Below are 26,151 nucleotides of genomic sequence, written 5' to 3' on the forward strand. Positions count from 1 at the left end.
AATAATAATAATAATAATAATAATAAGAGTGACAGGGACGCGCAGCTTTCCAAACTACTTCACATAAGAAGAGTCTCCTCATGAAACCTCACCTGATCTCTGTCAAACTCGCCAAAACATTGAAGACAAGTTCAGTAGTATTACGAGGAAGTATCTGATGTCTCTGGAAGGAAGTGTCAAACTGGTACAGAGTGAGTTTTTGCAAGACACTTTTAATTTCTACTTTTATTAATTGTGTAATATTAGAATATAATCAACGGAGTGACGTATTGTAAACGAAAATGGTTTATCATATACGACATAACATATTGAAGTACTGTGGGCGAGTTGTTTAGGGTAGCCTACCGTAACTAGCATCTTTGTAAAGGAAAAATAGCTGGCAATATATGACAAGATAATTTCTCATCATAACACTCACAGGGAAACAGTTTTTTTGTTCATTACTTTGTGCGTTGTAAAAATTGTTGCTGCTGGCCTGGCAATGACACGCCAACGTAGGTAATGTTACGTGGGGCTGTGTTAGGTTAGGTCTTCTGATTTAGTTACTTCGATTAAACTAACCTTTTAGAGCCTTTGTATATCAGCGGCCAGTTCCTCATGCGTTGATTACAAAATGGACATTAACTAACCTAAACTTCCCCCACTTAACCTACAAGACGTGTCCTTACCTACCTACCTAGCAGGGGGGCGGCTAACTCCCCCTTGTGACCCCCCTTAGACTGCCGGAAGCCTTTATATATCAGCGACCAGTTCCTCACGCATTGATTAAAAATGGACATCAACTAACTTAAACTTCCCCCCTAACCTAACCTACAAGCCGTGTCCTTACCTACTTACCTAACGCCCCCCTGAAACCCCACCCTGAAACCCCCCTTACATTGCTATTTTGTAAGTTAGTCATAATGATACATACAGGTGGCCGCTATCATACATACACCCCGACTGCCGTATTCTATGTTTGCCGTCATCATACATGCAGGTGGCCGCTATCATACATACACCCCTAACCTTTTTCTATCCCCAATCTACAAATCTTGGTTGATGTATGATACATTAATTTTTATCGAATATGAAATTCACCATTAAAATGAAGGACGGTCTTTAATTTTTATCGAATATGGAATTCACCAATAAAATGAAGGACGGCTGATTATTTTGGCAAATTTCTCTGTATGGCTAATGGGGTCTTGGGCTTAATAACTTGCGTATCGATATGATCGTCTGAAATGTCAGTACAATTTTGTTTTCTAAGTCCATAGTTTTCTTTTGAGAGAATGCTTGTGGGTTACTGTGCGTACAGTGCTTGCATTTGCTTTTTGCATCTGTATTCTGTGTATGATGTAATCATTAGTTGGCTATGTTAACCAATCAAGAGCTTTCAGATACTTATGCATAAATTCTGGTTTTATTATAGTTACGGATGGGACAAGCTTTCCTACTAAGAAACTGGTGTTTCCTACAGAAAAACAGTGAATTTGACTTCATTTAAATTATGATAAAACCAGATTTAATGAGTGTGGTCAAACTGGTATTCTGTTTGTTTGCTATTGAAATGAAGGTGAAATTCTGTTAAATCCTGCTATTCACTACAGGAAACATATTTTCTATTTGCAATGTCCTGTCCGTAACTATAATTGTACCTAAATTCCCAGATGTTGTTTTACAAGTCACTTTTTCCCAATCCAGCCTCAGTTTATCCATGACTACCATCGGAAGAATATGTTTTCCACGGGAATTCAATCTTATTTCGATATTTAGTGTAATTTAATTTTCTTTGGTCATTGATTGTTTCAAACACCCATTTAGTATACAGTATAGCTATTGTTGTTTATGTGAAAGTAAAGGGGCGAGTTTAGTTTGTTTTAACAATTGTAAACTTAATTATTACTTGTCAAATCAATTTTATTTATGGGGAAATTGTTGTTTATTTTGGTCTGAATTACGATAATGTGAAGCTAGTTTTACGATTTAAGAAATCTGATTTAGTGTTACCATGCCAGGAGTGAAGCCGGCTGGTTGATAAGAAAACATAGGGTTGAGACTTGGCTAGGTAGTAGTTTAATTGAAGTGATAAACTTTTGACATTGTTTTCTGATTTGTCAGAAGTGACCAACTCGTGTAATGAAGAGTCTTAGATTTGCTGTCTTAATTCATTCTCATTTTTTAAATACAGTAGCTGGCATTGTTGCACCAAGTTTTGGCATCAGTGGTTACCTTTGCTTTTATTATAGTTGATACCTATTAAGCTGAAACCTACAGCAAATTGTCCATATATAGACACTATTACTATTGAGAAATGCTTTTATACTCTGTAACGTTCTAAAATCAATTTACCTTATTAGAAACATGACTAAAATCCATTACCATAACCTTTCACCACAAACGGTGAAGTTATGGACTTCCGCCAATGTGAATGTGTGCAAAAATAAATACAAACTTTCATTCTTTACATAGGAATACTGTATAATGTCACCGAGGCTGGAAGACGGCTGTTCAAACTTTTAACGAGGTGTCAACAATCAACTAGTGTTTACCAGTAGGCAGCGGGGAAGCAGCCCCCACTTGCTCACTGACAAACCATCCGTTTGTGGAGACGCATGTGTCTCTATTGTTAGGAGACTTTTGAAAATTTTCATGTTAAATGATAACCTTGGACATTTTTCCCAGCATAACTGGCTTCTTATGGATATTTTCCTTGAGTAGGAGATTTGATTAAGGCTATCATATCCATTAACTCTTTAGATTGGCTAAAGGTGAACACTCACCTTTCTGTCTTGGAGTTAGACTTCCCTGAAGTTGAAGGAAGTATGTTTCCTTGTTTGTTTACATACGCGACCAACAGGCGCCTTAGCGAGTACTGTTGATTCAATGTTTTCAACCTCACTAAGTAGCAGTCGATTGCTTTGCTTACCAATCGCCAGACTTGGTGTGCGATCAAGGCGCTTTCAGCAACTTTAGGGATGTACTTAAGGCTAAGCTCTCTCAGTGTGCGTACAAGGTGAACGCAGAGCTTTCACCTGAGCGTTATGCTGAAGGAAAGCTGTCTCTCAATGGGCTCATTGTGCTCTCAAGGTGAACATAGGACTCTCACCTCCTGAGAGATATGCTTAATGCAAGCTGTCTCTCATGTGAGCCTGGGCTCAACAGCGTTTGGTCTAGGTGAATGCAGGACTCTCACCTGAGTATGCTAGCTCTTCGGAGCGTTTCCACATCTCCTCAGACGTGTTGGCATGGCCACGCACACTCGCCTGAATGCCCTTTAGATTGGATGACCAACCTTATTAGATCCCTGGCATTTGCTCAGCCTGTTAGGGGTCTAGAATTGGTGGTTTATTCCACCGCAATGAGAGATAAACATATGCATTTATGCACACAGTCTCCGGTGTTCGCATATTTGTCCTGATTTTGGGTCAAGATTAACCAGCATGGTTTTCTTTAGCTGACAATTTTGTCCGATAGAATTTGGGTCGACATTACTCACTCACTTTGAAATTGAAGAGCATCCATTAGGGAGGGTCTTTAATGAATTATAGGAAAAATCAATAAATGAATGTACAGTATACAAATTCTAACATCGACCCTACATAAAAGTGGGAAAAGATGCAGACAAAGAAGACAGTATACAAATTCTCTCTCTTGCCTCCTAAGATTTACACCTTGGAATTCTTGGGTATTCCTGTAAAGGATTCCCAAGTTTTTCAGACATGACTTGATCCAGATTCGAGTTGTTTTTGGGAAAGTATAAATTGCAGCTACTTTACATTTGTAATACTCTTTATGGATAGTGAAAGAAATAGGGGTGCCTAAGCTTCCACTGAGGATGAAGAAAACCATAAGGGTTTAAACAATCTTGTGTTTTCTCCTCAACAGTCCACGGCTGCAATCATCTTGGTACTATTTCACTCTTGCTCTTTATAGCAGGCAAACTTTTGAACTACGCCCTCATGCAAGACGCTTTGGAAAGTTACCACACAGGTTTGCGACGCAACATCTTCGGAATGTTCTCTCTTTGGTTCATCATCGCATCTCAATTGCTCAGGTAGTTGCTTGCGACTGATTGTGCACCCTCTCACCTGTTTGCAATCGGTGGCACTCCTTTCAACTGCATTTTTTTTATTCGGTCGCACACCTTCTCTCTTGGCTGCTAGATTGCTCATCCATTGGAGTAATTTTTCTAACTCTTATTTATTTTTGAAAAACACTACACAAGGTAAAGAAGCAGGTTAGATAGTAAATGATTTCTACACAAATGCAAATCTGAGAAGGTACTCCGTTCATACTGTATAACTAGGAGGAATGCAATTACTTTCCAAGGGCTCTAGTAAGCAGGCCACCGATCTAGTAGTTGCATTTGCTAGCGCCCTCCAAGCCTTTAGCGTGTCACCCTTTGCCGATTGACCTGGGACCCCGTACCCTGTTGCTCCTTGCCTTCTGCTTTTACTACCGAATAGGCTTCGGAAGGATGGTAGCTGATCATGCTCTTCGTTAGCACAGTCCAAAGATGGGTGCTGACCCCTGACCAAAGGATGTTGGCAAAACAGCCATAGCCCATCGAGAAGTTGACTTTTGAGGTTGAGAACGTGTCTGGAGGCTGGAGACCGGTGATAAAGCGTCTTGCTGTCGAACAAGTTTGTACACCAAACTTCATTTGAAATAGACTGCAGCCAGGGTCAGGTAAGCAATCAGACCGCTGGACTTTATGGTTACTGTACAATAAACCTCAAGGATGCATATTTCCAGATCCCAGTTGTTCCTCCCTCCAGGAAGTATAGTACCGCTGGTTCATGGTAGAGGTTATACCAGTTTAGGTGGCTCTCTTTTGGGTTATCAAGAGTCTGGGCCAACTCCAACAGGATACATCTATTACTGTATCTGGGCAACTAGTTGATATTGATGGACTCAGTGGACTCTTCTCCTCCACACCGGTCCAGGCTTCTCTCGTTTTGTCAAGATCTCGGGATTGGGATAAATTTGGAGAAGTCGAATCTCAATCCAAGATAAAACTTGGCATACTGTACTTAGAAATGACGATAAGCACAGTCAAAGGGAAAGTGTTCCCGTTGCAGGATTGCTTAGAAAGATTTCAAGAAGTTGAGGTTCCATTTCTGGAGCGAAGCTCTTTTCAGGCTGTAGTGGCAAAGATTGCTAGGACACTTAGCTTCCCTTGAACCCCTAGTTCCGAACAACCCCCTCAGCCTGCGTTCTTTTCAATGGCAAATGAAAACCCATTGGTTGCAGAGCAAGGATCCTCCCAAAATTATGTTTGCAATTGAGGAGTAGAGACAAAACCTGGAGTGATAGTTTTCCGACACCGACCTCCTCGAAGGCACAGACTTACCCTCCCCCCTCTGGAATTTAAGCTGTTTATGGACGCATCAGAGAAGGGGTGGAGAGCACACCTCCAACATGTGGTGTCATGATGGTGGTCCGATTTAGATTGGCAGTGCCACATCAACTTGGAACTAAAATAAACCTTTCTTGCTCTCCAACATTTTCAACCACTCCTGTCATACCACTTGGTTGTATTGATGAGCGACAACACAACCGTAGTAGCATATCTACAGTAAACAAAGAAGAATGTACTATTTTATGGCAGCTCTGCCTTCTAGCCATGCAAACCCTGCAATCTACAGTGAACAATGTCATTGTCTTGTCAGCATGCTTCATTCCTGGCAAGAAGAACATCCTGGTAGACAAACTGAGCCGGAGGACTCTGATAGTTGGGTCTGAGTGGTCTTTAAATCCTCGGATAGCAAACACAATACAGTACTGTATGTATTGACTTCTGGTCCGTCGGAGATAAACCTTTTTGCGATGTCTCTCAACCGGAAACCTCTGATATTCTGTACTGCTTTCTGGTCCCACATCTGGAAGTGGCATTCTAGGATGCCTTCCAACATCTTTGAGACAATCTGGATGTCTATATCTTTTCCCCCATTCTGCCTAATAAGGAAGGTTCTCAACAGAGTCAGATTGACTCACAACCTCAACATGATAATAGCTCTGCTATGGCTGCAAGTAGAATGTTACCCGGACCTCTTCTGCTGCTGACGGAGGTTCCGAGTAAGATGCCTCCCCATCCCTACCTTCTGCAGCAACCACACACCAGGATCTTTATAAGAATTTATGCAAAAAGTTATGAAACAGATGTTTTGATACCTTAGGAGGTCATCCTCCTCAGTTTATCAAGCAAAATGGGCCATTTTTTGTGGTTGGTGTGTTGGAAGGGGTGTTTCTCCCCTCAGAGTCACTATACTGTAACTCTAATAGCCAAATTTTTACCGTATCTCCGAGAGGAAAAACCTGCTCGGTGTCAGCGGTGGAAAGCTATCACTTAGCCTTGAACCAGGTCTTTAGGCTGAAAGGTGAGGCTGTAGCCTCCCAGCCACCAATAGGTAATCCAGTTGTCAGTTATTTACACCTTGTTATAAGTTTTAACTGCCGTGTTCGAGCTTCACTGTTATCTATTCTCCTAACTAAAGGACTCAGGTTTGTACAGTTAGGAAAAATACAAATTACTTAAAATATTTGTGATATTTATATTTTTTCCTTGTTGTATATTACTGTACTTAGAAGTAGTCACTCAACCTTTAAATAATTTCCATCAGGCACAGAAATTACAGAATGTCTTGGATAACGGACTTAGCTGGAAAAGCTGAGCATCTTCTCAATAAACTTGACACTGAGGCGGCAACAGTTTTAAGTAAAGAGAGAAGGAATTCTGTCACAAATAAGTCACCGTATAAATACAATGCAGCAAATACAGTGTCCCAGGCTGGAAATTATGAGAGGTATGTATTCTCTTTTCCTTGTAAAGATCAGATCTGAAAAACAGAATTGTTTTGTTACTGTTAAAATTACCATAATTTTTTTTGTGTTCCGACACTGAATACCAACCCTTTTGCTATTTATAGGGATTATACGTTCGGCGTAGCTTGAAGACTAGCCATAAGACTTTTAGCGAGGTGTAACTCTCCTACTGGTAGTTAGCGGGGGGTAGGAGTGGTGGATGGCTACTCTGCTCATACACACACCTGTGTTGTTACGTCACTTTTTACTTTTGGCTCGGTGAGAATAGACGTTCGTCTCTTTCTCTGCCCAACTTGTTTTTACTGGCCTTTGACTTTTCTCAAGGTTTTATTACTTACCTATGTTTTTTATATATATTTAAACATTCATGTACTGTTTTTATATATAGTGTATATAAACGTTCTTTTATTACTGTATTACAGTGTGAGTGTTGCTGTTTGCGTGTCAGTGTAGTGTGGCGTTTTTCAAGAGCGGAGAAACTTTTTCTTACAGTCTCTTCCTCTTTGACGCCAGGCAACCCATAGGCTGGTGGCCTTCCGCACTTCTCTGAGTGCAGTGACCCGGCCTCTGCTGTAGGGAAGTTGTCCTCGTGTGAATACTCTTCTGTTTGGATGTTGATGTCGCTTGCTCCCTGCGAGTTCTTGAAGGGAACGCCGCTTGTGGCCAACCCATAGCTTGACTTCGGTCTTCCTCCTCTTTGCTGATGCCACTGCTTTACCTCGTTCTTCATTGGCAGCCTATACGCCGCCTCTAGGCAGTTAGAACTTGGCTCTACACAATGGTTTCCGTAACAGAAGTCTTCTGAATTCTCGCTTCGGTCGTCTTTCTCTTGTGATTCTGAATGAATCTTGCAAACATAATCCTTTGGAGTTACTGTATTTGCTTCTCTTCTCTCCACAAGTTTGAGAACTTGTTGAATACCTGCCTCGGGAGATATAATCCTGTGGGGTTATTCCCCACTTTTTCATTCCCTCTGTTCTAGGGGGATTGAATTCAGCTCTTGCTTACGCTACGACTATAGCAACTTAGATGCAATGATCCCTCTCCTCTTGCTCTCTGTTTCCATCGGCCTACCCTCCTTTGGAACTTGTTAAAGGGACTTAGCCCTCCATCCACGGGATCTTCCTCCTGAGAGGCCTATACGACCAACCCTGAGCTTGACCTCTTTCTTGTTTGTCAACCCTCTGACAATGACACTCTCCTGCACCCTGAGTTCGCCCATCGGCCAATGTTCTTCTCTATAGGTAACTGCTTTTCTTGTCCACGAGTTAGATTTGCCCCGTAGTAGGTAAACTCCTCCTACGAGTTCGGAGTACTCATCTCTTTTCGACCAAGAGAAAATCCGCTGCTTAGCTACATGAGCTTGCACATCTTCTCTTCCATTCACCTGTTGAGGTGTGAAGGCGTGATCCAAACATCCGGTTGGACTCCCGGACTCTGCGTTACGTCTTTTTTGCAGAACAATGTATTTCATCAAGGTATCTCCGAGCTTCTACAGTTAGTTCTTTCCTATAGAAGTGTCCAGTTTTTTCCCCTCTTCCTGGAACAAGTTAGTTTATCAAACTCTGTTCAGTTAGGAGGCACACAGTCGAACTAGTAGTTAGTCCACAGGACTCCCTGTGCACGTTCTACCACTAGTACTTATTCTCCTGGTTTCCAGGACATCCGTCATCAAGGAAGTATCTAGTCCATACAGGCATACCACTTCAAGGTGCGGTGCTTCGCTTTCAACAGCACCTCAGGTTTTCACTCTAGTGGTTCAACCTGGGCCTACAGGATCGGCTTCGTTCTCTGAAGACTTTGAGACAACTGGCTGATCCCAACAGACTCGGTGGCTTACCTTCCTCAAGTTTACCGGGGTCTGAGGATTGAAGTATATCTTGAGAGATATCCCTTCATCCTTATCAGAGACGAATTTTCTTAGACTTCGTTCATCGTCATCAGCCTGCAGAAGTTTTCCTCAAAACGACAGGGTCCAATGCGGAAGATGGCGGTAGTCTCTTCCGTCTACGAGTCGCACTTTCAGCCAGCAGTGGTTATGTCTCGTTGGTCACCGTTTCACTTTGGTTCGTCAAGCCCGCATTGGACTCCTTCAAATTCATCTCTTCAGTAGCACTCAGCTGCTTCAAAGAAAAGGGGGGGACCTCTTGCTGTACCACACAGCCTCCGGGCTCTGGTCAGTGTCCGAATGGTACCATCATAGAGATGAGGGCAGCCTTCCTAACGGACAATAGGTAACCCCTTCAAGGGGAACCCAGAAACAAGTCTCAGCTACATTTCTCTGGCAACACTCGACCTTCAACTTGCACTAGAGCTTGTTGATGGGAAACAGTGTGTGCTGCCAGGAGTTTCACCTCCAGGTGTTGGAACTTTCCCTTCCGAGGTGAGTCCTTCCACTAGCCGCTGTTCAGCAACCTTCCTGCATGCGGGGAGAATCGCTGACTGCGGCCGCTGATGTTGGTCGCCTTTTCCCGTCCACGGGAAAGACTTCCTTCACCTGTTTTGTCTCTCCTTTGGGTGATTCCTCTGGCGGGAATTGGATTCGTCCATTCCCCGCCCTTGCTCTTTAGAGCAGGCCTCATCGTCGGGAGTCTCATCTTACTAGAAGACTCGTCTCCCCCATCAGCCTTGTCTTGCCCAGCAGAAACGTCACGTCCAGCTGTCCCATCTGCAACTCCAGACGGATATCCCAAGAGAACTCCCTTCATGATATGATCTAAAGTACTCTAACAGCCACATGTGAACATCTTTCACATGTGGAGACTATCCAGCACCTCCTCTCTCAGAGAGTCCTTTCCGTAACATGTTGCGAAGAGGATGTCCGGATAGATCTTCGGCTTCGGTCTACTAGGCAAGTGGACTGTCTTCTGTAGTAGGCATCGTGGAAGGGGTATCTCTCCCCTTGATGCCACTATTCCAGCAATAGCGGAGTTCCTCGTTTACCTTTGGGAGGAAAAGCTTCTCTTGATCTTGGTGATGAAAGTCCATCACTCGTCCTTGAGCCTCACCTTCAGACCGAAAAGAAGTAACCTTTCCTCTGTGTCGGCATCATCTCTACATACAAAGTTTCGAACCTACCTGCCCTAAGTTGGAGGGGAGACCACCTCCATGGAGCATGATGGGCGTCCTTCGGTCCCCGAAAGATGCCTCCCTACGACCCAGGATGCCAAGGAGCTAATCTTCACCTGACCTTGATGTCGGGTCTCCGGCTCATGTTGACTTCAGCCAAGAGAGTCGGCAAACCCCATAGAGCACCTTCAACATCCCTCATTCACGGTGGTGAGCTAGGTAATACTTAATTTAGTTCATGGCAGCTCAGATCCCAGGTTCAAGCCCTTCGGATTTGGAGTCCTCTGTAGCGCGACCAACGATCCAGATCAACGGCTACTATGCCAGGGAGGAACTTGAGGTGCTACGTCAAGAAAACTACAGGAGCTAACCTCTGAGTGTCAGCACTCTTCATGAGCTCAGGAAGGTGAAGAGAACGATCACTCAGAAAATGTTCTTGGCTTGGATTTACAAGGTCATGGAATCAAAATCCTTTTTATCATAGAGGAGACCTAGAGCTCATAACGTTAGCGGCAGAGTACGTCCCCAGCGTTTATGAAAACTACTCTTATGCTGCAGGCCTCGTCACCAGGCTTGTGGAAGCGTCAAATTATCTTCACCGCCCATTTCCTGCAAGGTGTGACCCACAGGTACCTGGAGACGTTCTTCATTGATCCTGTCGTGGCTACACAATAAATATGTTAAACACTTCAGTCTCCTTGATGGACAAGTAGCAGATAGTGGAGGGCAGAGTTTAACTATGATTAAGTCTGGGATGAGTGACTGGCTCTTTCTTTCTTTCATCTCCTCCCCGTGAGAGAACAGCACCTACGTTACTCTGCAAAGCTGGCCCCCACTATCTGCAGGTGAAACTATTTCTTTTGTGTAACCTGGTACAGTGAGCCCTCGCTACTTCGTGGTTCGACCATCGCGAATTCACCACTTTGCAGATTTTTTTCATAACCCATGTATATACATATATCACGGATTTTCCGGATATTTCGAAAATACCGCGATGTGACCGATGGTGCGAGATTGTAGATAGTAAGGAAAATTGAATCATGATTGATTTACAATATAAATGAAACTTTGAGGAGCAACAAAGATAACATTTGTTAGAGAGATAGAGAGAGGTAAGGAATGGAAGGTAGTGAAAAGTAGCCCACAGAGAGAGAGAGGTAGAGAGGGAGAGAGAGAGGGAGAGGTAGAGAGAGAGAGAGAGAGAGAGAGAGAGAGAGAGAGAGAGAGAGAGAGAGAGAGAGAGAGAGAGAGAGGTATAGAGAGAGAGAGAGAGAGAGAGAGAGAGAGAGAGAGAGAGAGAGAGAGAGAGAGAGAGAGTAGAGGTAGAGGTAGAGAGAGAGAGAGAGAGAGAGAGAGAGAGAGAGAGAGGTAGAGAGAGGGAGAGAGAGGTAGAGAGAGGGAGAGAGAGGTAGAGAGAGAGAGAGGTAGAGAGAGAGAGAGGTAGAGAGAGAGAGAGGTAGAGAGAGAGAGAGAGAGAGAGAGAGAGAGAGAGAGGGGGGTTTAAATGTAATAAACAAAAAAATTTGATAGGTTATAACACATTGGTGCTTTTGTAATATCAACTGTATACTGTAGACGGTTTGAATAAGTTAAGAAATTGTATAAACGATACTTTGTTAGTGTATTCGTACACTCTCCAGCGGCAGCTAGATGTCAGCTGATCTAATCACAGCCAAAAGTAAAACAAAAAGAAGTCAACAATACTCGATTTTTAAAACACACCCGAAATTTAAAAACAAAAGTACACACTTTCTTAATGTGCAATTAACTATTTAAAGAGTAGCAATTTTCTAGAATAAGATGATGTTTCCCAAAAAATAGTGGTTTGCTGATGAAATCGGATGCCGTATTTTTAGCTATGATTGAAATGGATGTAGACTCGGCATAATTTTTTCGTTTCGTATTTAATTGACACTAAGAAAACTAATTTTAGTTTCTTCATCTAAATGTAAGTATTGTATAACACGACGAGAGAGAGAGAGAGAGAGAATGAATCAGCTGTTGTAATCAAATGGCGTGTTTTTGTTTCGTGAGAATTTCATCGCCACGACTATAATAACAACATACTGTACTGAACTTTACAGTATTATACAGACTACTCTAATATGCTTAAGTAAAATATTTGTAATCTATTTTATATGAAATGGGGCTTTTTTTTTTGTTTAAAATTTACATTTATGTATGTAAAACAACTCTCTCTCTCTCTCTCTCTCTCTCTCTCTCTCTCTCTCTCTCTCTCTCTCTCTCATAAATTGTTTCCTGCTTTGCTACGTATGTATGATTTTATATAGATACGGTAAATGATATTTGTAATAACATTTTATAAAAGCTTTTACTGTAATATCATTATTTATCACTTTCATCATGCGCGTTAAATGCCTTCGTTTGTTTACTGAGCGTACTCTATGAAGCCGTCGTTTCAGGCGGCGTCATAAATAAAAACATTTCATTTGGAAGTCCTAAGAAAAATTAAGTAAAACATTGGTAATAACAAAATCAACATACTGTACTGAATAATCAATATAATCGATGCAAAAACTAACCTATACACAGATGTGTAAATGCGTTTGTTTCTTCATTATGATCAGAGATAAACGTAAACAAAACATTGGTTGCCATTTTTTATCGTGCTTTTTGGCGTGCTTAGGAAACGCATGATATAAAGTCGCCTTTAATATTTGTGCCTGTTTTAGTTTAGGGTACTGTAGTACATGCATTAAGTGTTCTGTACATTAAAGGGTAGTTTGTTAACAGTACTACGTACAAGGGAAGGTTTTAAAAGTCTGAATATACATGTTAAATAAATAGGTAAATATGGTGTCACTACTTCGCGGATTTTCACCTATCGCGGTTGGGTCTGGAACCTATCTACCGCGATAAACGAGGGTTCACTGTATAGAGATATACAGTACAGTACGTGTTACATCCCCATACCCCCTTGGGGAGGTTGGATTGGGTAATGTCTAGTGTTGATTCAAAGATTCCTATGTTTTTGAGAATTATACGTAGACTAGTCACACTGCTAGTATCACACAATCACACATATTGCTCAGGCCGCTAACCGTGCTTTGCATAGATTTTTAGCTAGGTGTCAGGATTTCTCCCTGTTACGTGTGAAGCACGTACCGGAAAACCCCTGGTCAAATACCAGCCAGTTGGTTTGGACTTCCACCCTACTACAAGGTGAGTTAATCCCTATAGATAGGGAAAGGGTTTGTATTTAGTGTCAAGACAAATGACAAATTTTAAAGTAATTTGTATTTTTCTTAATGATACAAACTTGTAGCTATTTATTCAAATTGGCTCACCAACACCTGTCCCCCAATAAGTTCTGCATGCAATAAAAAGTGAGGTGACAACACAGGTGTGTGTGTGAGCAGGGTAGCTTGCTATCCCTCCTACCCCCTTCCAACTAACTATCGGTAGGGTAGTTACACTTCGCTTGAAGTCTTATGACTAGTCGTCCAGCTTCACTGAAAGTATAATCCCTTTAAACAGCTACAGGTTTGTATCGTTAGGAAAAATCCAAATGATTTCATTTTAGACTTTAGGAACCTACAGTATTTAGGAGAATAGTGTCAACTAGGTGTACTGTTTTATATCCCTTATTTTTGTATGGTCTTTGCATTTAGGATAAACAATGAGAGATAAAAGTTTTATAACCATTCTTTCTAAGCTTTCCTTATGTAAAGCATTTATATCCATATTTTTATTAAATCTTACAAGGATTTAGTCAACATATACAACCCATTTATGTTCTTATTTCCCCATGGTACATTTGAATTGATAACTAATGCCCCCCTACTTATACTAAGGTAATGATTCTTTGCAGCAAATCAAACCTGCAAAGTTCCTCTAGCGTGCCAAGTAATTTAAGTACCTACGGTCTCGGTGGTTCTCCAGCTCAACCCTCTTCAGGTTACTATACAGGGCAAGGGACTTCTTTATCTTCGTCCCCTAAAGCAACAGGGAAGAAAGGCCTTCCTAAGAAAAAAAGCAAGAAAGAGGAAAGCTTGATAGACTTCCTTAACAGTCCTGTTGATCAAGAAATCCAGGGTCCACCACCAGCAAGTACTCCTCAGCCAGAGTTTGTAAGTATCTTTATAAATTATTGATTTTTTTTGGACAGGTAGATCTTATTTCTTATACTTACAATTATGGGTGCATACTTTATGTATGTTTATGCAAGATATTTTATTTTTCATACGAACCATAAAGTGTTTATACAGTACAAGATATTTTATTTTTCATGAGAACCTTAAAACTATAAAATAGAACCTTGTGTAAAATTGTTTGTGTTCCTTATGTGCAGTTCCTAGAAACAATGGTTATCATCACTTATATCCTATAGGTGCTATGAAAAAATTAGTTTGTATTTTAAGTAAAGTAGCCTATGTCACTGTAATCCAAATTATTGTGCTGTAAGTAATAGGATATTGTTACAGATGGTATCTTCAATGACCACCTCCAGTATTAGCAGCTTGGGACATTCACGTCAGTCGTCAGTGTCTTCCGTCTCGTCGTTTATGGGTTTGAGTGGGCGAGAAACACCAGGATCAGCAACTGTTGACATTGGTAATTTTTCTGTTTCTCATTATAGTTAGTGGAAAATTTGAATATCATTGCACATTGTAATATAGTTTTCTCTTTCAAGCATTTGCAAGTTAATTATTTTATTCTAAAATGATTATGTCCTGAATTTTAGTTGAATTCAAGCTTATATGTTCATTATTGTTCCGCAGAGAGTGGAGGCTCTGATTCTGGAAGCGGAGCATCAGCAAACACGGATGCATATGTAACAGTGGATACCCCAACCGATGTTAACATATCTGCTCCACCAAGTACTGATGGAAGTACCAGGTGATTATCACAAAAAAATTATTGCATTGTGGTTTGTATGTGAGAATTGCTTTATCACATGTATTAGGTATAATACTGTGTAGTACAGACTGAGTTTAGAAACAATAGTGAGTCCCATTTCTAGACTATCGTAGAGCTGGTTTTAAGGATTTGTTTTTCAATGAGTGGTAAAAGTCAAAGTGAGGTAAAGTTAAGGAATCAAATAGAATAGATGTAATTTAAAGGTATAAAGCAATGCAACTAAGGCCAGAGAGAAAGAATTTTTAAGCTGAGAGACGGCAAAGAATTTTTAAGCTGTGTGTTGCGAGCAAATGATCTGACTTAAGCTTTGCTATACTGGGTTTTTATCACGTAGAATACAAGAAGTTACAGTAATCGTTTGATCTTAGTATTTACCATTTTCTATGAAAAAAAAAAGTTTTGTTCCGTAACCGAAATACAAACCACGCTATTTACATTGGGTTTACCTTTTAGCGTAGCTGAAATGGCAAGCCATTAGAATTTTAACGAGGGTGTATTACCCCCGCGCTAGTTAGCAGGGGGGTAGGGGAGTGGTAGCTAGCTACCCCTCCCCCCCTCACACACCGGTGAATTGCTTCACTTTCACTTTTGGCTCGGACATGGACAGACGTCTCTGTCTTTGTCCTCGCTTGGCAGCCGTTGTTTGTTTTGTCTTTACTTAATCACTTACTTTTCTTTTACTCAATATATATGTACAGTAAACATTTTCTCATGTTTATGTATATATTTGAGTATAGAAATCAGTAAGTTTCCTTTTCAGAGTTTGTGCTTGTGTGTGTAGTGTACGATATCTCCGTGGAGCCCTCGGCAGTTAGGCCACCATGGTGTAATTTCATGGGTCGCGATCGAGTTTGACTTCGGTCTTTCTCTCTCTCTCTCTTGAGGTCGTTCACCCTTTTACTACGTTACTTTACTACGCCTTGTAGCTTCCTTCCCGTGAGGGGGGGGGGGGGTTGCTACGCCGTACGTTTTGTCTCAATTAGTTTATGAATCTAATTGTATTTGTTGATTTTTAAATATTAAACTTAGCCGGTGAATATATAATAGCTGACGTCTCCGACGGCTCGACAGATTCCAAAAACTCGCGAGCGATCGCCGTGAAGGTTGCGGGTGTGCCCACCAGCGCCGACTATCGGCCAGATACCGCATATACTTGTAAACATCTCCAGTTCTTCTCTGTCGGTTTCATCGACAAGTTGATTCCACTCGCTTTATGACCTCGAGTTTTCTACTGAATTGGTGAAGTACTTGGTTTTGGTTTTATTGCTTTCGCCGTGTTGGATTATTCAATACTATCTTCAAAAGAAATGCTTTTGAAAGGAGAGGAAAAGTGTTTTGCCCTTGCTTTTTTATCTCTGGTTTTTCCATAGAGTAAAGATGGCCGACCCTTCCCTCAGTGTACGGAAGTGTGTTTAAGGCTTTTAGTAATTATTTTATCACGTTATAAATTATTGTTGATAATTATAGATTTTCCTCTATATATTTTATATCTCACCCGCCTTTATTAGGCCTCTTCGATTAGCTTTCCATTTATACTAAACATCAAGATAAATTTTATGTTTTGTTTATATGCGGCCTTTACCTATTCCTCCCCTAGTCCGAGATGTAGGCGGTCCTAACTTGGAAACCGAAGTTAAACAACGTTGAGCCCATTCAACTTTTATTTTCGTTAAGTTTAAATCATTTGCTCTGTAAGAGTTATGAAATGAATATTTTTTAGAAAATATTTTAAGAAATATATTCTTTGAATAGTCTTCGTGCTGTTTTTTCAAAGATGAACTAACGTTTGGTTTATTTATGCTACGCAGTTTGCGCTCTATCGTTACGATAGAGAAAGAGAGAATCACGGTTTCACTTTGCAGAAAGAGTAAATCGATTTTGACGTTTTGTTCATTCTTCTTTCAAACTGAAGTGTTTTAAATACTAATTTAAAGGAACTTGTTAATTTTCAATTTCTTAGTCCTTTCAGTTTTTTCCTTTGGTCAAATAACCTGTTTATTGACGAAGGGTGAGTGGGCAATTCTCTTGTGTGTGACAAAAGAGAGAGAGAGAGAGACGGAGAGAGAGAGAGAAAGAGAGAACGATCCGATCTTTATTCTCGTCCCAAGTAAGGAGTTTGGGAGCGAGTAACGTTGTTCTCGATTCAGGTTTTTACTCTCGTCCCAAGTCTCTGTACGGGGAGAAAGGATAAAACTTTTTTAGTTTTTATTCTCGTCCCAAGGCACTGTACGGTGAGAGATTGAAAACGTAGTCTTTAGTGAACTAGTGTTTAGTCTCCTCCCCAGTCACTGATCCTTTTTAACTTTATATATTTCCGTTTTATTCGATATATATGTATATGTTTTTTGATTTTTGCATGTGTGTTTCATTTTGTACTTATGTGCTTACATTATACGACTCATTTCGCAATTATAACCTTTTGATGTAAGGGAGAATTGCGTGCTTCAGGTAGATATCAGTTTTATTCATGCCTAATGTGAAATTATTGAAAAATACGATATCAGTGAAGTGAGTGCTAAGAAACATGCTGTGTTGCGGAGGGTTCGTTTGTTCGTGCTTGTCACTTGCCTAGTCCGAGACCTCTTTCAGGCTCCCATGCACCAGGGAGAAGGAATGTCGTAGGACCTAAGGGAGTGAGGAGTGTAAACCAACGAACAGACGTTCCCTCAAAGGTATCAGACGTTGCTCGGCAAGCACGTCCTTGCCATAAGACAGGAGAGACGAAGTTTCTCCTCGTCATCCGAAGACTTTTCGCAAAAAAAACCTTGGCGCAAGGTTTCTAGACCCTTTAAGCGAAAGTCAGTCCCTTCAGGACAGGTCCAGCGTCCTGGCTGTAGCCATGGGGACAGCTCTGACCCTTTGCAGTCGTCGGAAGACTGTTCGCCTATTAAACGCAAGCGTAACACGGGGTCCGAGGGTCGCGGTAAAGGCAATATTTTTTCCAACACAGACGTTACCGTCGTCTCGGCCCGTTCCGACTCCCGTTGATCCTAAATGGGTTGTCCTGCAGGACATGCAGACTAAGCTTGCCTCCCTTATGGAGAAGTATGACGTTGAGCAGGTTCACGATGAACCTTCGCTTTCGAGTCGCCGTTACGCTAAACGAGACTGGCCGTCAGCCGCCCAAACGAGCATTTACTCGTCCGTTTGACGTTAGTGCTGACGTTTCTTGTACTTTGAAACGTGATGTCAGGAGTTTTTCACGTCAGTCACGTGACATGGATCCTCCCTCGCTGCAGTCTCGTGTTGACTTTCAGCCGCTGCCGCAGTCTCGTGTTGACGTTCAGCCGCTGCCGCAGTCTCGTGTTGACGTTCAGGACGTTTGCCAACCAGCTCAGTTGCCTCGACTTGACGTTGAGCGTCAATCACTGCAGTCGAAGGTTGTTTTGACTGCTCAGTCTAGGCAGTCAATGCAGTTCCGACGTGACGTCGAGCGTCCATCAACTCCTGTTGTTGTTGTTGGACAGTCACAAGGTTTTCAGTCCTTTCAGCAGCGACCTGACGTCGCTTCCTCTACTGATACTGCTGCTCCTTTGCTTGTTGACATTGCCTGTCAAGCATTGCCGCCGCGGCAGGTCTCTCCTTTTCATGAGACTAGACAATTGTCGGACGAGGTTCCTTCAGATGAGGAAGTTGCTGATCCTCCTCCTACTGATATTCCTTTGGGGACTTTGTCAGACGGAGAGGAGCCTAAAGCTGCTCAGACCTCTATGGACTTTAAAAAAATCATGCTGATTTTTAAGGAGCTTTTTCCGGTCCATTTTGTAACTGCTGCTCCTCGTTCGCCTTCGTCAGAGTTTACGCTAGACCTAGCTACTTCGAAGCCGTCGTTTTCTAAGCTAGTGCTCTCTCGCTCTTCTAAGAGAGCTTTACGTTTGCTAGGCGACTGGTTGATCACCAGGAGGAGTTTGGGGGAGACAGCCTTTGCTTTCCCTCCTTTTAAACTGGCTTCTAGAGCGAGCGTCTGGTATGACACGGGAGAAGTTCTCGGCTTGGGAGTTCCTGCCTCTGCCCAGGGAGACTTCTCAAGCCTCTGCCCAGGGAGACTTCTCAAGCCTCATAGACTCTCCCCGTCGCCTGGCCATGAGACTCTCCAAGATTTTATGGTCGGCTTCAGAGCTAGACCATCTCCTGTTAGGAGTTTTTTCGAGCGTTTGAAGTTTTTATTTGTTGGTTGGTCCCTGGGAACCTTAAGTCAGAAGGTCTCTCCAGCTGTCAATGTTTTGCTGTACAATTATGTCATGTATGAACAGGGCTATCAGGGATGGCTCCAATGATCTGACAGCCACGTTCACTGCAGGAACAAAGCTATCAGGGATGGCTCCAATGATCTGGCAGCCACGTTCACTGCAGGAGTACTCAAGATGTAAGTGCGCTCAATGTGTTCATTGTCAAGACAAACTTCACGATGAAGACTACCAAATCTGTCTTGGCAGCAGTAAGGGAAGGCGACTGGATGGTCTCTCTCAACCTTCAGGATGCATACTTCCACATCCCGATTCATCCAAACTTTCAACAACATCTGAGGTTTGTGGACGGGAAAGTAATGTACCAATGTCGAGCACTGTACTTCGGCCTCATTCCTGCTCCTCTTGTTTTTACAAGGCCCTTGCAAAATGTAGCAAGCTTTCTACATTTTTTGAGGATTCAGAGCCTCCCTTTTATTTTGACGACTGGCTAATCAGGGCGTCGTCATTATATCACTGTCTGGAGAGCCTCTAATGGATATTAGACCTAACCAAGGAGCTAGGTCTCATAGTGAACGTAGAGAAGTCGTAACTTACAGTACCCCCTCCCAGACTATTCTTTATTTGGGCCTTTTCGTCTCCCACAAGAATGGAACAAGCTCTGTTAAAAGTCCTTCACTTGCAAGAGGAAAACAGTTGCTCTGTAAGAGTTTGAACTAGTCTCGTGGGAACTCTTTCATCGCTGGAGTAGTTTATCTCTCTGAGGAGACTCAACCTATGCCCTCTCCAATTTCACCTAAACCATTGGAACAAGGAGAAGGGCTTAGAGAGTATCTCTTTCCCAATCTCCAACCCAGTCTAGACATGTCTGACTTGGTGGGACAGCAACATCAGACTTCGAGAAGGTCTTTCTCTTGCGATCAAGAACCCAAACCATGTGTTGTATTCAGATGCTTCGGTTTTGGGTTAGGGAGCTCCACTGGACAGTCTGGAATGCTCGGGTCTTTGATCCACGGATCAGAAGGAACTCCATTTAAGGCAAGTAACATCTCTCCTTTGGCGAGATTTGTGCAAGGAAAAATGAATGTCTTGGCGGACTGCCTCAGCAGAAGAGGACAAGTCATCTCCATGGAGTGGACGTTGCATAAGACTGTGTGCGAGAAGCTATGGATGACATGGGGTCAACCCACCATAGATCTTTTTGCGACTTCTCTGACAAAGAGGCTCTCAACTTACTGCTTTCCAGTTCCAGATCCAGAGGCAGCCCACATATACGCTTTCCTGCTGGACTGGTCTCACCTGGACGTTTATGCCTTTCCACCTTTCAAGATCCTAAACAAGGTGCTGCAGAAGTTCACCTCTCACGAAGGGACCAGGTTGACATTGGTTGCTCCACTCTGGCCCGCGAGAGAGTGATTCACAGAGGTACTTCTATGGCTGGTAGATGTTCCAAGAAGTCTGCCGTTACGGATGGATCTCTTGCGACAGCCTCACGTAAAGAGATTTTATCAAAGCCTCCCCACGCTTCGTCTAACTGCCTTCAGTCTATCGAAAGACTCTTGAGCTCGAGGGTTTTCGAAGGAGGCAGCTAGAGCGATCGCGAGGGCTAGAAGATCCTCTACCATCAGGATCTATCAGTCGAAATGGGAGGTATTTAGAGACTGGTGCAAGTCCTCCTCTATTTCCTCTTCCAGTACCTCTGTAGCCCAAATTGCGGACTTTCTCCTGCATCTGAGAAATGTTCGCTCCCTCTCTGCTCCCACTATTAAAGGCTACAGGAGCATGTTGGCGTCTTGTTTTCAGACATAGAGGCTTGGATCTGTCAAATAACAAGGATCTCCAAGATCTCCTTAAGTCCTTCGAGACCTCTAAGGAGCGTCGTATGTCAACTCCCGCTTGGAACTTAGACGTGGTCCTAAGGTTCCTAATGTCGGACAGGTTGGAGCCATTGCATTCAGCCTACCTGAAGGATCTCACCCTCAAGACGCTTTTTTTGGTGTGCTTGGCTTCGGCTAAAAGGGTCAGTGAGATCCATGCTTTTAGTAAGAACATCGGCTTCTCTACAAATAAAGCTACATGTTCGCTTCAACTTGGTTTTTTGGCCAAGAACGAACTGCCTTCTCGTCCTTGGCCTAAATCTTTTGAAATACCTAGTCTGTCAGAAATCTTAGGTAACGAAGTTGAAAGAGTGCTGTGCCCCGTTAGAGCTCTTAAGTTTTACTTAGCTCGAACTAAACCACTACGAGGTGGTTCTGAGGCCTTATGGTGCTCCGTTAAGAAGCCCTCATTGCCCATGTCTAAAAATGCGTTATCGTACTTTATTAGACTTTTAATCCGGGAGGCACATTCTCATTTAAATGAGAAAGATCGTTGTTTGCTTAAGGTCAAGACGCACGAAGTGAGAGCGATAGCAACTTCGGTGCCTTTAAGCAAAACAGGTCTCTTCGAAGTATTATGGACGCGACCTTTTGGAGGAGCAAGTCGGTGTTCGCTTCATTTTACTTAAAAGACGTCCAGACTCTTTATGAGGACTGCTACACCCTGGGTCCATTCGTTGCAGCGAGTGCAGTAGTGGGTGAGGGTTCTACCACTACATTCCCTTAATCCCAATATCCTTTTAATCTTCTCTTGAAATGTTTTTAATCTTGTCTTGGGTTGTACGGAAGACTAGGAAGTCTTTCGCATCCTTTTTGATTTGGTGGGTGGTCAAATGTTGTTTCTTGAGAGCGCCCAGATTAAGGGTATTGATGAGGTCCTGTTATAGGGGTGTTCGCCCTGGATATAACAGCTCCTGGGAGTCTTTCAGCATCCTGAGAGGATGGCTGGGCTTCGTGAGGAAAGCGGACTAATGAGGCAGAGTAATAATCAGAGTCTGCTTCCTTACCAGGTACCTATACTTAAGTCTGTTTTTTGAATAATTGTTAAAAACTCTAAGCATATACGCCTTTATTGTATTAATACTGGTCTCTACCCACCACCATGGGTGTGAATCAGCTATTATATATTCACCGGCTAAGTTTAATATTTAAAAATTATATTTTGATTATAAAATAAATTTTTGAATATACTTACCCGGTGAATATATAAATTAAAGGCCCTCCCTTCCTCCCCGATAGAGACCTAGGGGACTGAGAAGAACTGGAGATGTTTACAAGTATATGCGGTATCTGGCCGATAGTCGGCGCTGGTGGGCACACCCGCAACCTTCACGGCGATCGCTCGCGAGTTTTTGGAATCTGTCGAACCGTCGGAGACGTCAGCTATTATATATTCACCGGGTAAGTATATTCAAAAATTTATTTTATAATCAAAATATCATTTTTCACCTTTGTTGAACGATTCCTTTCGGGGTCTTCGTTCTTTCTTTAGTGTTCATTCATTTTTAAATTACATAATTACATAGTTACATAATTATAATTGTTATAATTCTGTGTTGGTTACAGCTCTCCTTCCGTGAGTTTAAGTGGTTGTGAGGGCACGTGCCTGTTGTGTAATTCTTGTGTTCCTTTCCCTCGGGATTCCTCTTCGGAGCCTTCCCGGGGGAATGAATGTTAACTAATGATTTTTGTTTAATTTTTCACAGTTACCGATCTAGTTCGTTTCTGTAATGTGACAACGGAGTGATTTGTCTTGTTGAGGCCTGGGGATTCGGCTGTTGCTGCCTCCCCTATAGATCTTCGTCAGGGGCGCGTCTCCTTCTCCTGGAAGTACTCCCGTGATGATTGACAGCTCTCCAGTTCATTTTAGAACACTTAGGAGGCTCGCCTCCTTTGGTGGGTAACTTTCCTTCCGAGGGAAGTTTTTCCTGTCCAGGCTTGAGTTTCTCCCCTTTTGGGGGGTTCTTCTCTTGCCTTTTTTTCGTGCGACTATGCTCTTGGTGCTGAGCGGTCGCACCTGCAGTTACGCTCAAGGGGCTGGGCAACTGCAGGAGCCCCTCTTCGGAGGATTGCTCCTTTTAGGTCACTGGCTGACCCGTCTCTTCTACGAAGTGTTTCTCTTTCGTTCGCGAGAGAGTACACTCATAGAGACTCCTCTTCGGAGGACTCTTTTGCAGTTGTTGCTGTTGGCCGCCTTCGCCGTAAGGCTCACCGTCCGCTACGTCGTAAGGGCCTCCCATCTCCCTATAAGGGTGCTAAGAGGCGCCTTTTTGAATCTCCGTATGCAGCCTACAACTCCTCCTTCTTGATCTTCCGCCCCTGGTGCAGATGGACAGCAGTCTGACCTCGTCTTCCGACGGGCATCGGTCTTCCCGACGAACAACGGTCTTCCGACGGACATCAGTCTCCCGACGGACAGACAACGGTCTTCCGACGGACATCAGCTCTCGACGGACAACTATCCCTTCGGGGCAAAGGGTTGCCTCCCACGGGGGTTCTTCCCTTGCATACAGGGTTCCCCTGCACGCCCTTCTGCAGTGTTCTCTCCTGCTCAGTGTTAGCGCACAGGCGCTCTCCTGCTCATCAGCGCTTTCCTGATCGCTAGCGCTCTCCTGTTCGCCAGCGCTCTCCTGTTCGCCAGCGCTCTCCTGTTCGTCAGCGCTCTCCTGATGATCATCTCTGCTGTTCCTGTTGGTTCCTGTTACGCGCCCTGTGTGCCCACGTTCGCCCTCGCGATCTAGAACTTCGGTTCAGGTCTTGGACAAGGTCTCTTCTTCTACGCACAGGCTTCCACGCGTTGCCTTCTGCTCGCCAGCGATCACCAGCTCGCCAGCGACCACAGATGCGTCAACGTTCGCCTGCTCGTCAGAGATCTCCTACGCGTCAACGATCGCCATCGATCTGCCACGCGTGTCAGTTCCCCTGGACACCATCAGTAGCGATCTAGCGCTCGCCTGCTGTGGACCACGATCTCCAGTAGCTGAGTCTTTCCGTAGATCTTCCTCCTGCTTGCCAGCGCTCACCTTTACTTCTGTCCTGCTGTGCGCCAGCTTTCTTCAATCGCCAGCGCACATCTGCGCGCCCTTTTCTGCCACGCACCAATGGGCGCCAACGGTTTTTTCTGACCGTCTAGGATCGCCTGATTAACAGCTTGCTTCAGCGCTCACCTTCCTGATGCACCTGCGCACCTTCTGTTAGTGCGATGCGCGCTAACCATCACTAGTCTCTTACGCGTTAGCGATCGCCTACGCGCCCGCGCGATTCTCCGCCTGCGCGCTAGCGTTTTGTTAACGCACCACCGCTCGCCAACGCTCCGTCGCTTGCCGACGCGCCATTGCTTGCCAACGCGCCTTCACTCGCCTACGGGCCATCGCTTGCCAGAACACGCCATCGCTCGTCAACGCGCCATCGCCCGCCTACGCGCCATCGGTCTCCCGACCGCCTGCGCTCGCCCGCGCGACTGCACGCCTACGCTCCTACGCTCGCCCGCGCGACTGCACGCCTGCGCGCCTACGCTCCTACGCTCGCCCGCGCGACTGCACGCCTGCGCGCCTACGCTCCTACGCTCATGTGCGACCTCGCACATGCGCTCCAATGTTCGCCCGCGCGCGAACCAACGGGGTTCCGTCGCGCGGACCGACGGGGCTCCGTCGCGCGGACCGACGGGGCTCCGTCGCGCGGACCGACGGGGCTCCGTCGCGCGGACCGACGGGGCTCCGTCGCGCGGACCGACGGGGCTCCGTCGCGCGGACCGACGGGGCTCCGTCGCGCGGACCGACGGTGCTCCGTCGCGCGGACCGACGGGGTTCCCTCGCGCGAACGTCGGCTTGATTCCTGCAGTATCCATTGCTCGCCTACGGGTCATCGCTCGCGGACCACCAGCTCTCGCCCTTCCTACCACGCTCGCCCTCCTTCTGCGCTCCTTCGCGCACTTTCGTTTGCGTTCCTGCGTGCCCGCGCATGGGCGCTTCCACGTTCGGCAGCGCGCAAACCATTGATTTAACATCGCGCCAGGGCGATTGCGACCGCGATTCCCGTTGGGGTTTCGCAGCATGACCAGCCTGGCGAGTCTTCTGGAGCGTATTTCCAGAACACGGCCTCACCCCGTAAACGCAGAGCATGGCACATGCAAGAGTAGGAAGAATCTTCAGGGAGGTCTGAGCAACATTCTTCTTTCCAGAACCTGGGTTAGCCCTTACCCGTCATTCCCTGGAGGGGTTTTGCCGGGGAGCTTTCCGTTCGAGATTTCTCCATCGGCCAAGGGGTGACTGGTTTACCCCTTCCTCTTCTCCATCTCGTGAAAGGGGCTTACCAGGTCCTTTGTTCAAGGAAGCTACAGGAAGTTCATGGGTACTTTCCTCCTCTCGGGCTCAAGCATCTTGGCGTTTCGTCGCCAAGTTTCGAACTTGCGGGCAAGCTCGATGTTGGACCATCTCGGCCTGGATCCTGAAGGTTATCCAACATACTGTACCTTGGATCCTGGCCCTCCTCCGTCACGCCGCCCTAGAGCGCACGATGTCAGGGGCATCGCTACGTCCCTGGCATTCAAGAGAAATTTCTCTGTGACGCAGGTTTTGCAAGCTGGGGTGTGGAAGCGCCAGACGACGTTCACAGCCCACTACCTGCAGGACGTGACCCACAGGAGCTTCGATACATTCTCTATTGGCCCTGTGGTGGCTGCACAACAACTGGTCTAACCTCAGGCTCCTTAATGGAGAGGTAGCAGAAGGTTGGGGGCATTGTTACCCGGTTTTAGTCTGCGTGATTGAAAGAGTATGTCTGGCCCTTACTTCTTTCTTCATTCCTTCATTCTCCCCTCCCTTGGGGAAAGCAGCATCCTGGTCTCTGCATAGCTGACCTAAACCATGCTCCCTTGTGCTCCTAGTATTAACTATGATACTGTTTGCGTCCCCCATACCCTGACGAGGTGGTATTGGGAACGTCCTAGCTTAGATTTCTATCTAAAGAACTCCAGGTCAACTTCCTAGGACGAGTCACAACTTCCTCCATACACAACTTATGTAGGCCGCACATCCGTAGCAAGCTTCGGAGAGTGCGAGGTGCAGGGACCCCCTTTCTCGAGTGCTGCTCACTCGGTTTTCGGGTCCCCGGGTAAAGCCAAAGCCAGTAAGGCTGGGGACTTTCCGCCCTTCCTAAGGGGTAAGTCACCCTATGTAAATAGCGTGGTTTGTATTTCGGTTACGGAACAAATGACAAATTCGGAAATAATTTGTATTTTTCCTAACCATACAAACCTTAGCTATTTACACATTTGCCTGCCAGCCCTGTCCCCCAAGTCAAGTCCTACCTCTAAGTGAAGTAGACAA

The 26,151-nt window shown here is 44.4% G+C and overlaps 1 protein-coding gene across 2 annotated transcripts in view; it reads left to right on the plus strand.

Moving 5' to 3' along the window:
• Positions 1-64: 64 nt before the first annotated feature.
• Positions 65-26,151, plus strand: part of LOC137616680 (golgin subfamily A member 5-like) — an 85,783-nt gene continuing 59,696 nt past the window's right edge. For both annotated transcript variants that reach the window (XM_068346611.1, XM_068346612.1), the window contains exons 1-5: positions 65-191; positions 6,609-6,791; positions 13,712-13,970; positions 14,325-14,454; positions 14,622-14,739. In XM_068346611.1, the coding sequence (XP_068202712.1) occupies positions 6,625-6,791; positions 13,712-13,970; positions 14,325-14,454; positions 14,622-14,739 (674 nt within the window). In that variant the 5' untranslated portion in view covers positions 65-191; positions 6,609-6,624. The remainder of the gene's footprint in view (positions 192-6,608; positions 6,792-13,711; positions 13,971-14,324; positions 14,455-14,621; positions 14,740-26,151) is intronic.

The sequence above is a fragment of the Palaemon carinicauda genome, chromosome 22 (genome assembly GCF_036898095.1).
Source record: "Palaemon carinicauda isolate YSFRI2023 chromosome 22, ASM3689809v2, whole genome shotgun sequence".
NCBI classification, from domain to species: domain Eukaryota; kingdom Metazoa; phylum Arthropoda; class Malacostraca; order Decapoda; family Palaemonidae; genus Palaemon; species Palaemon carinicauda.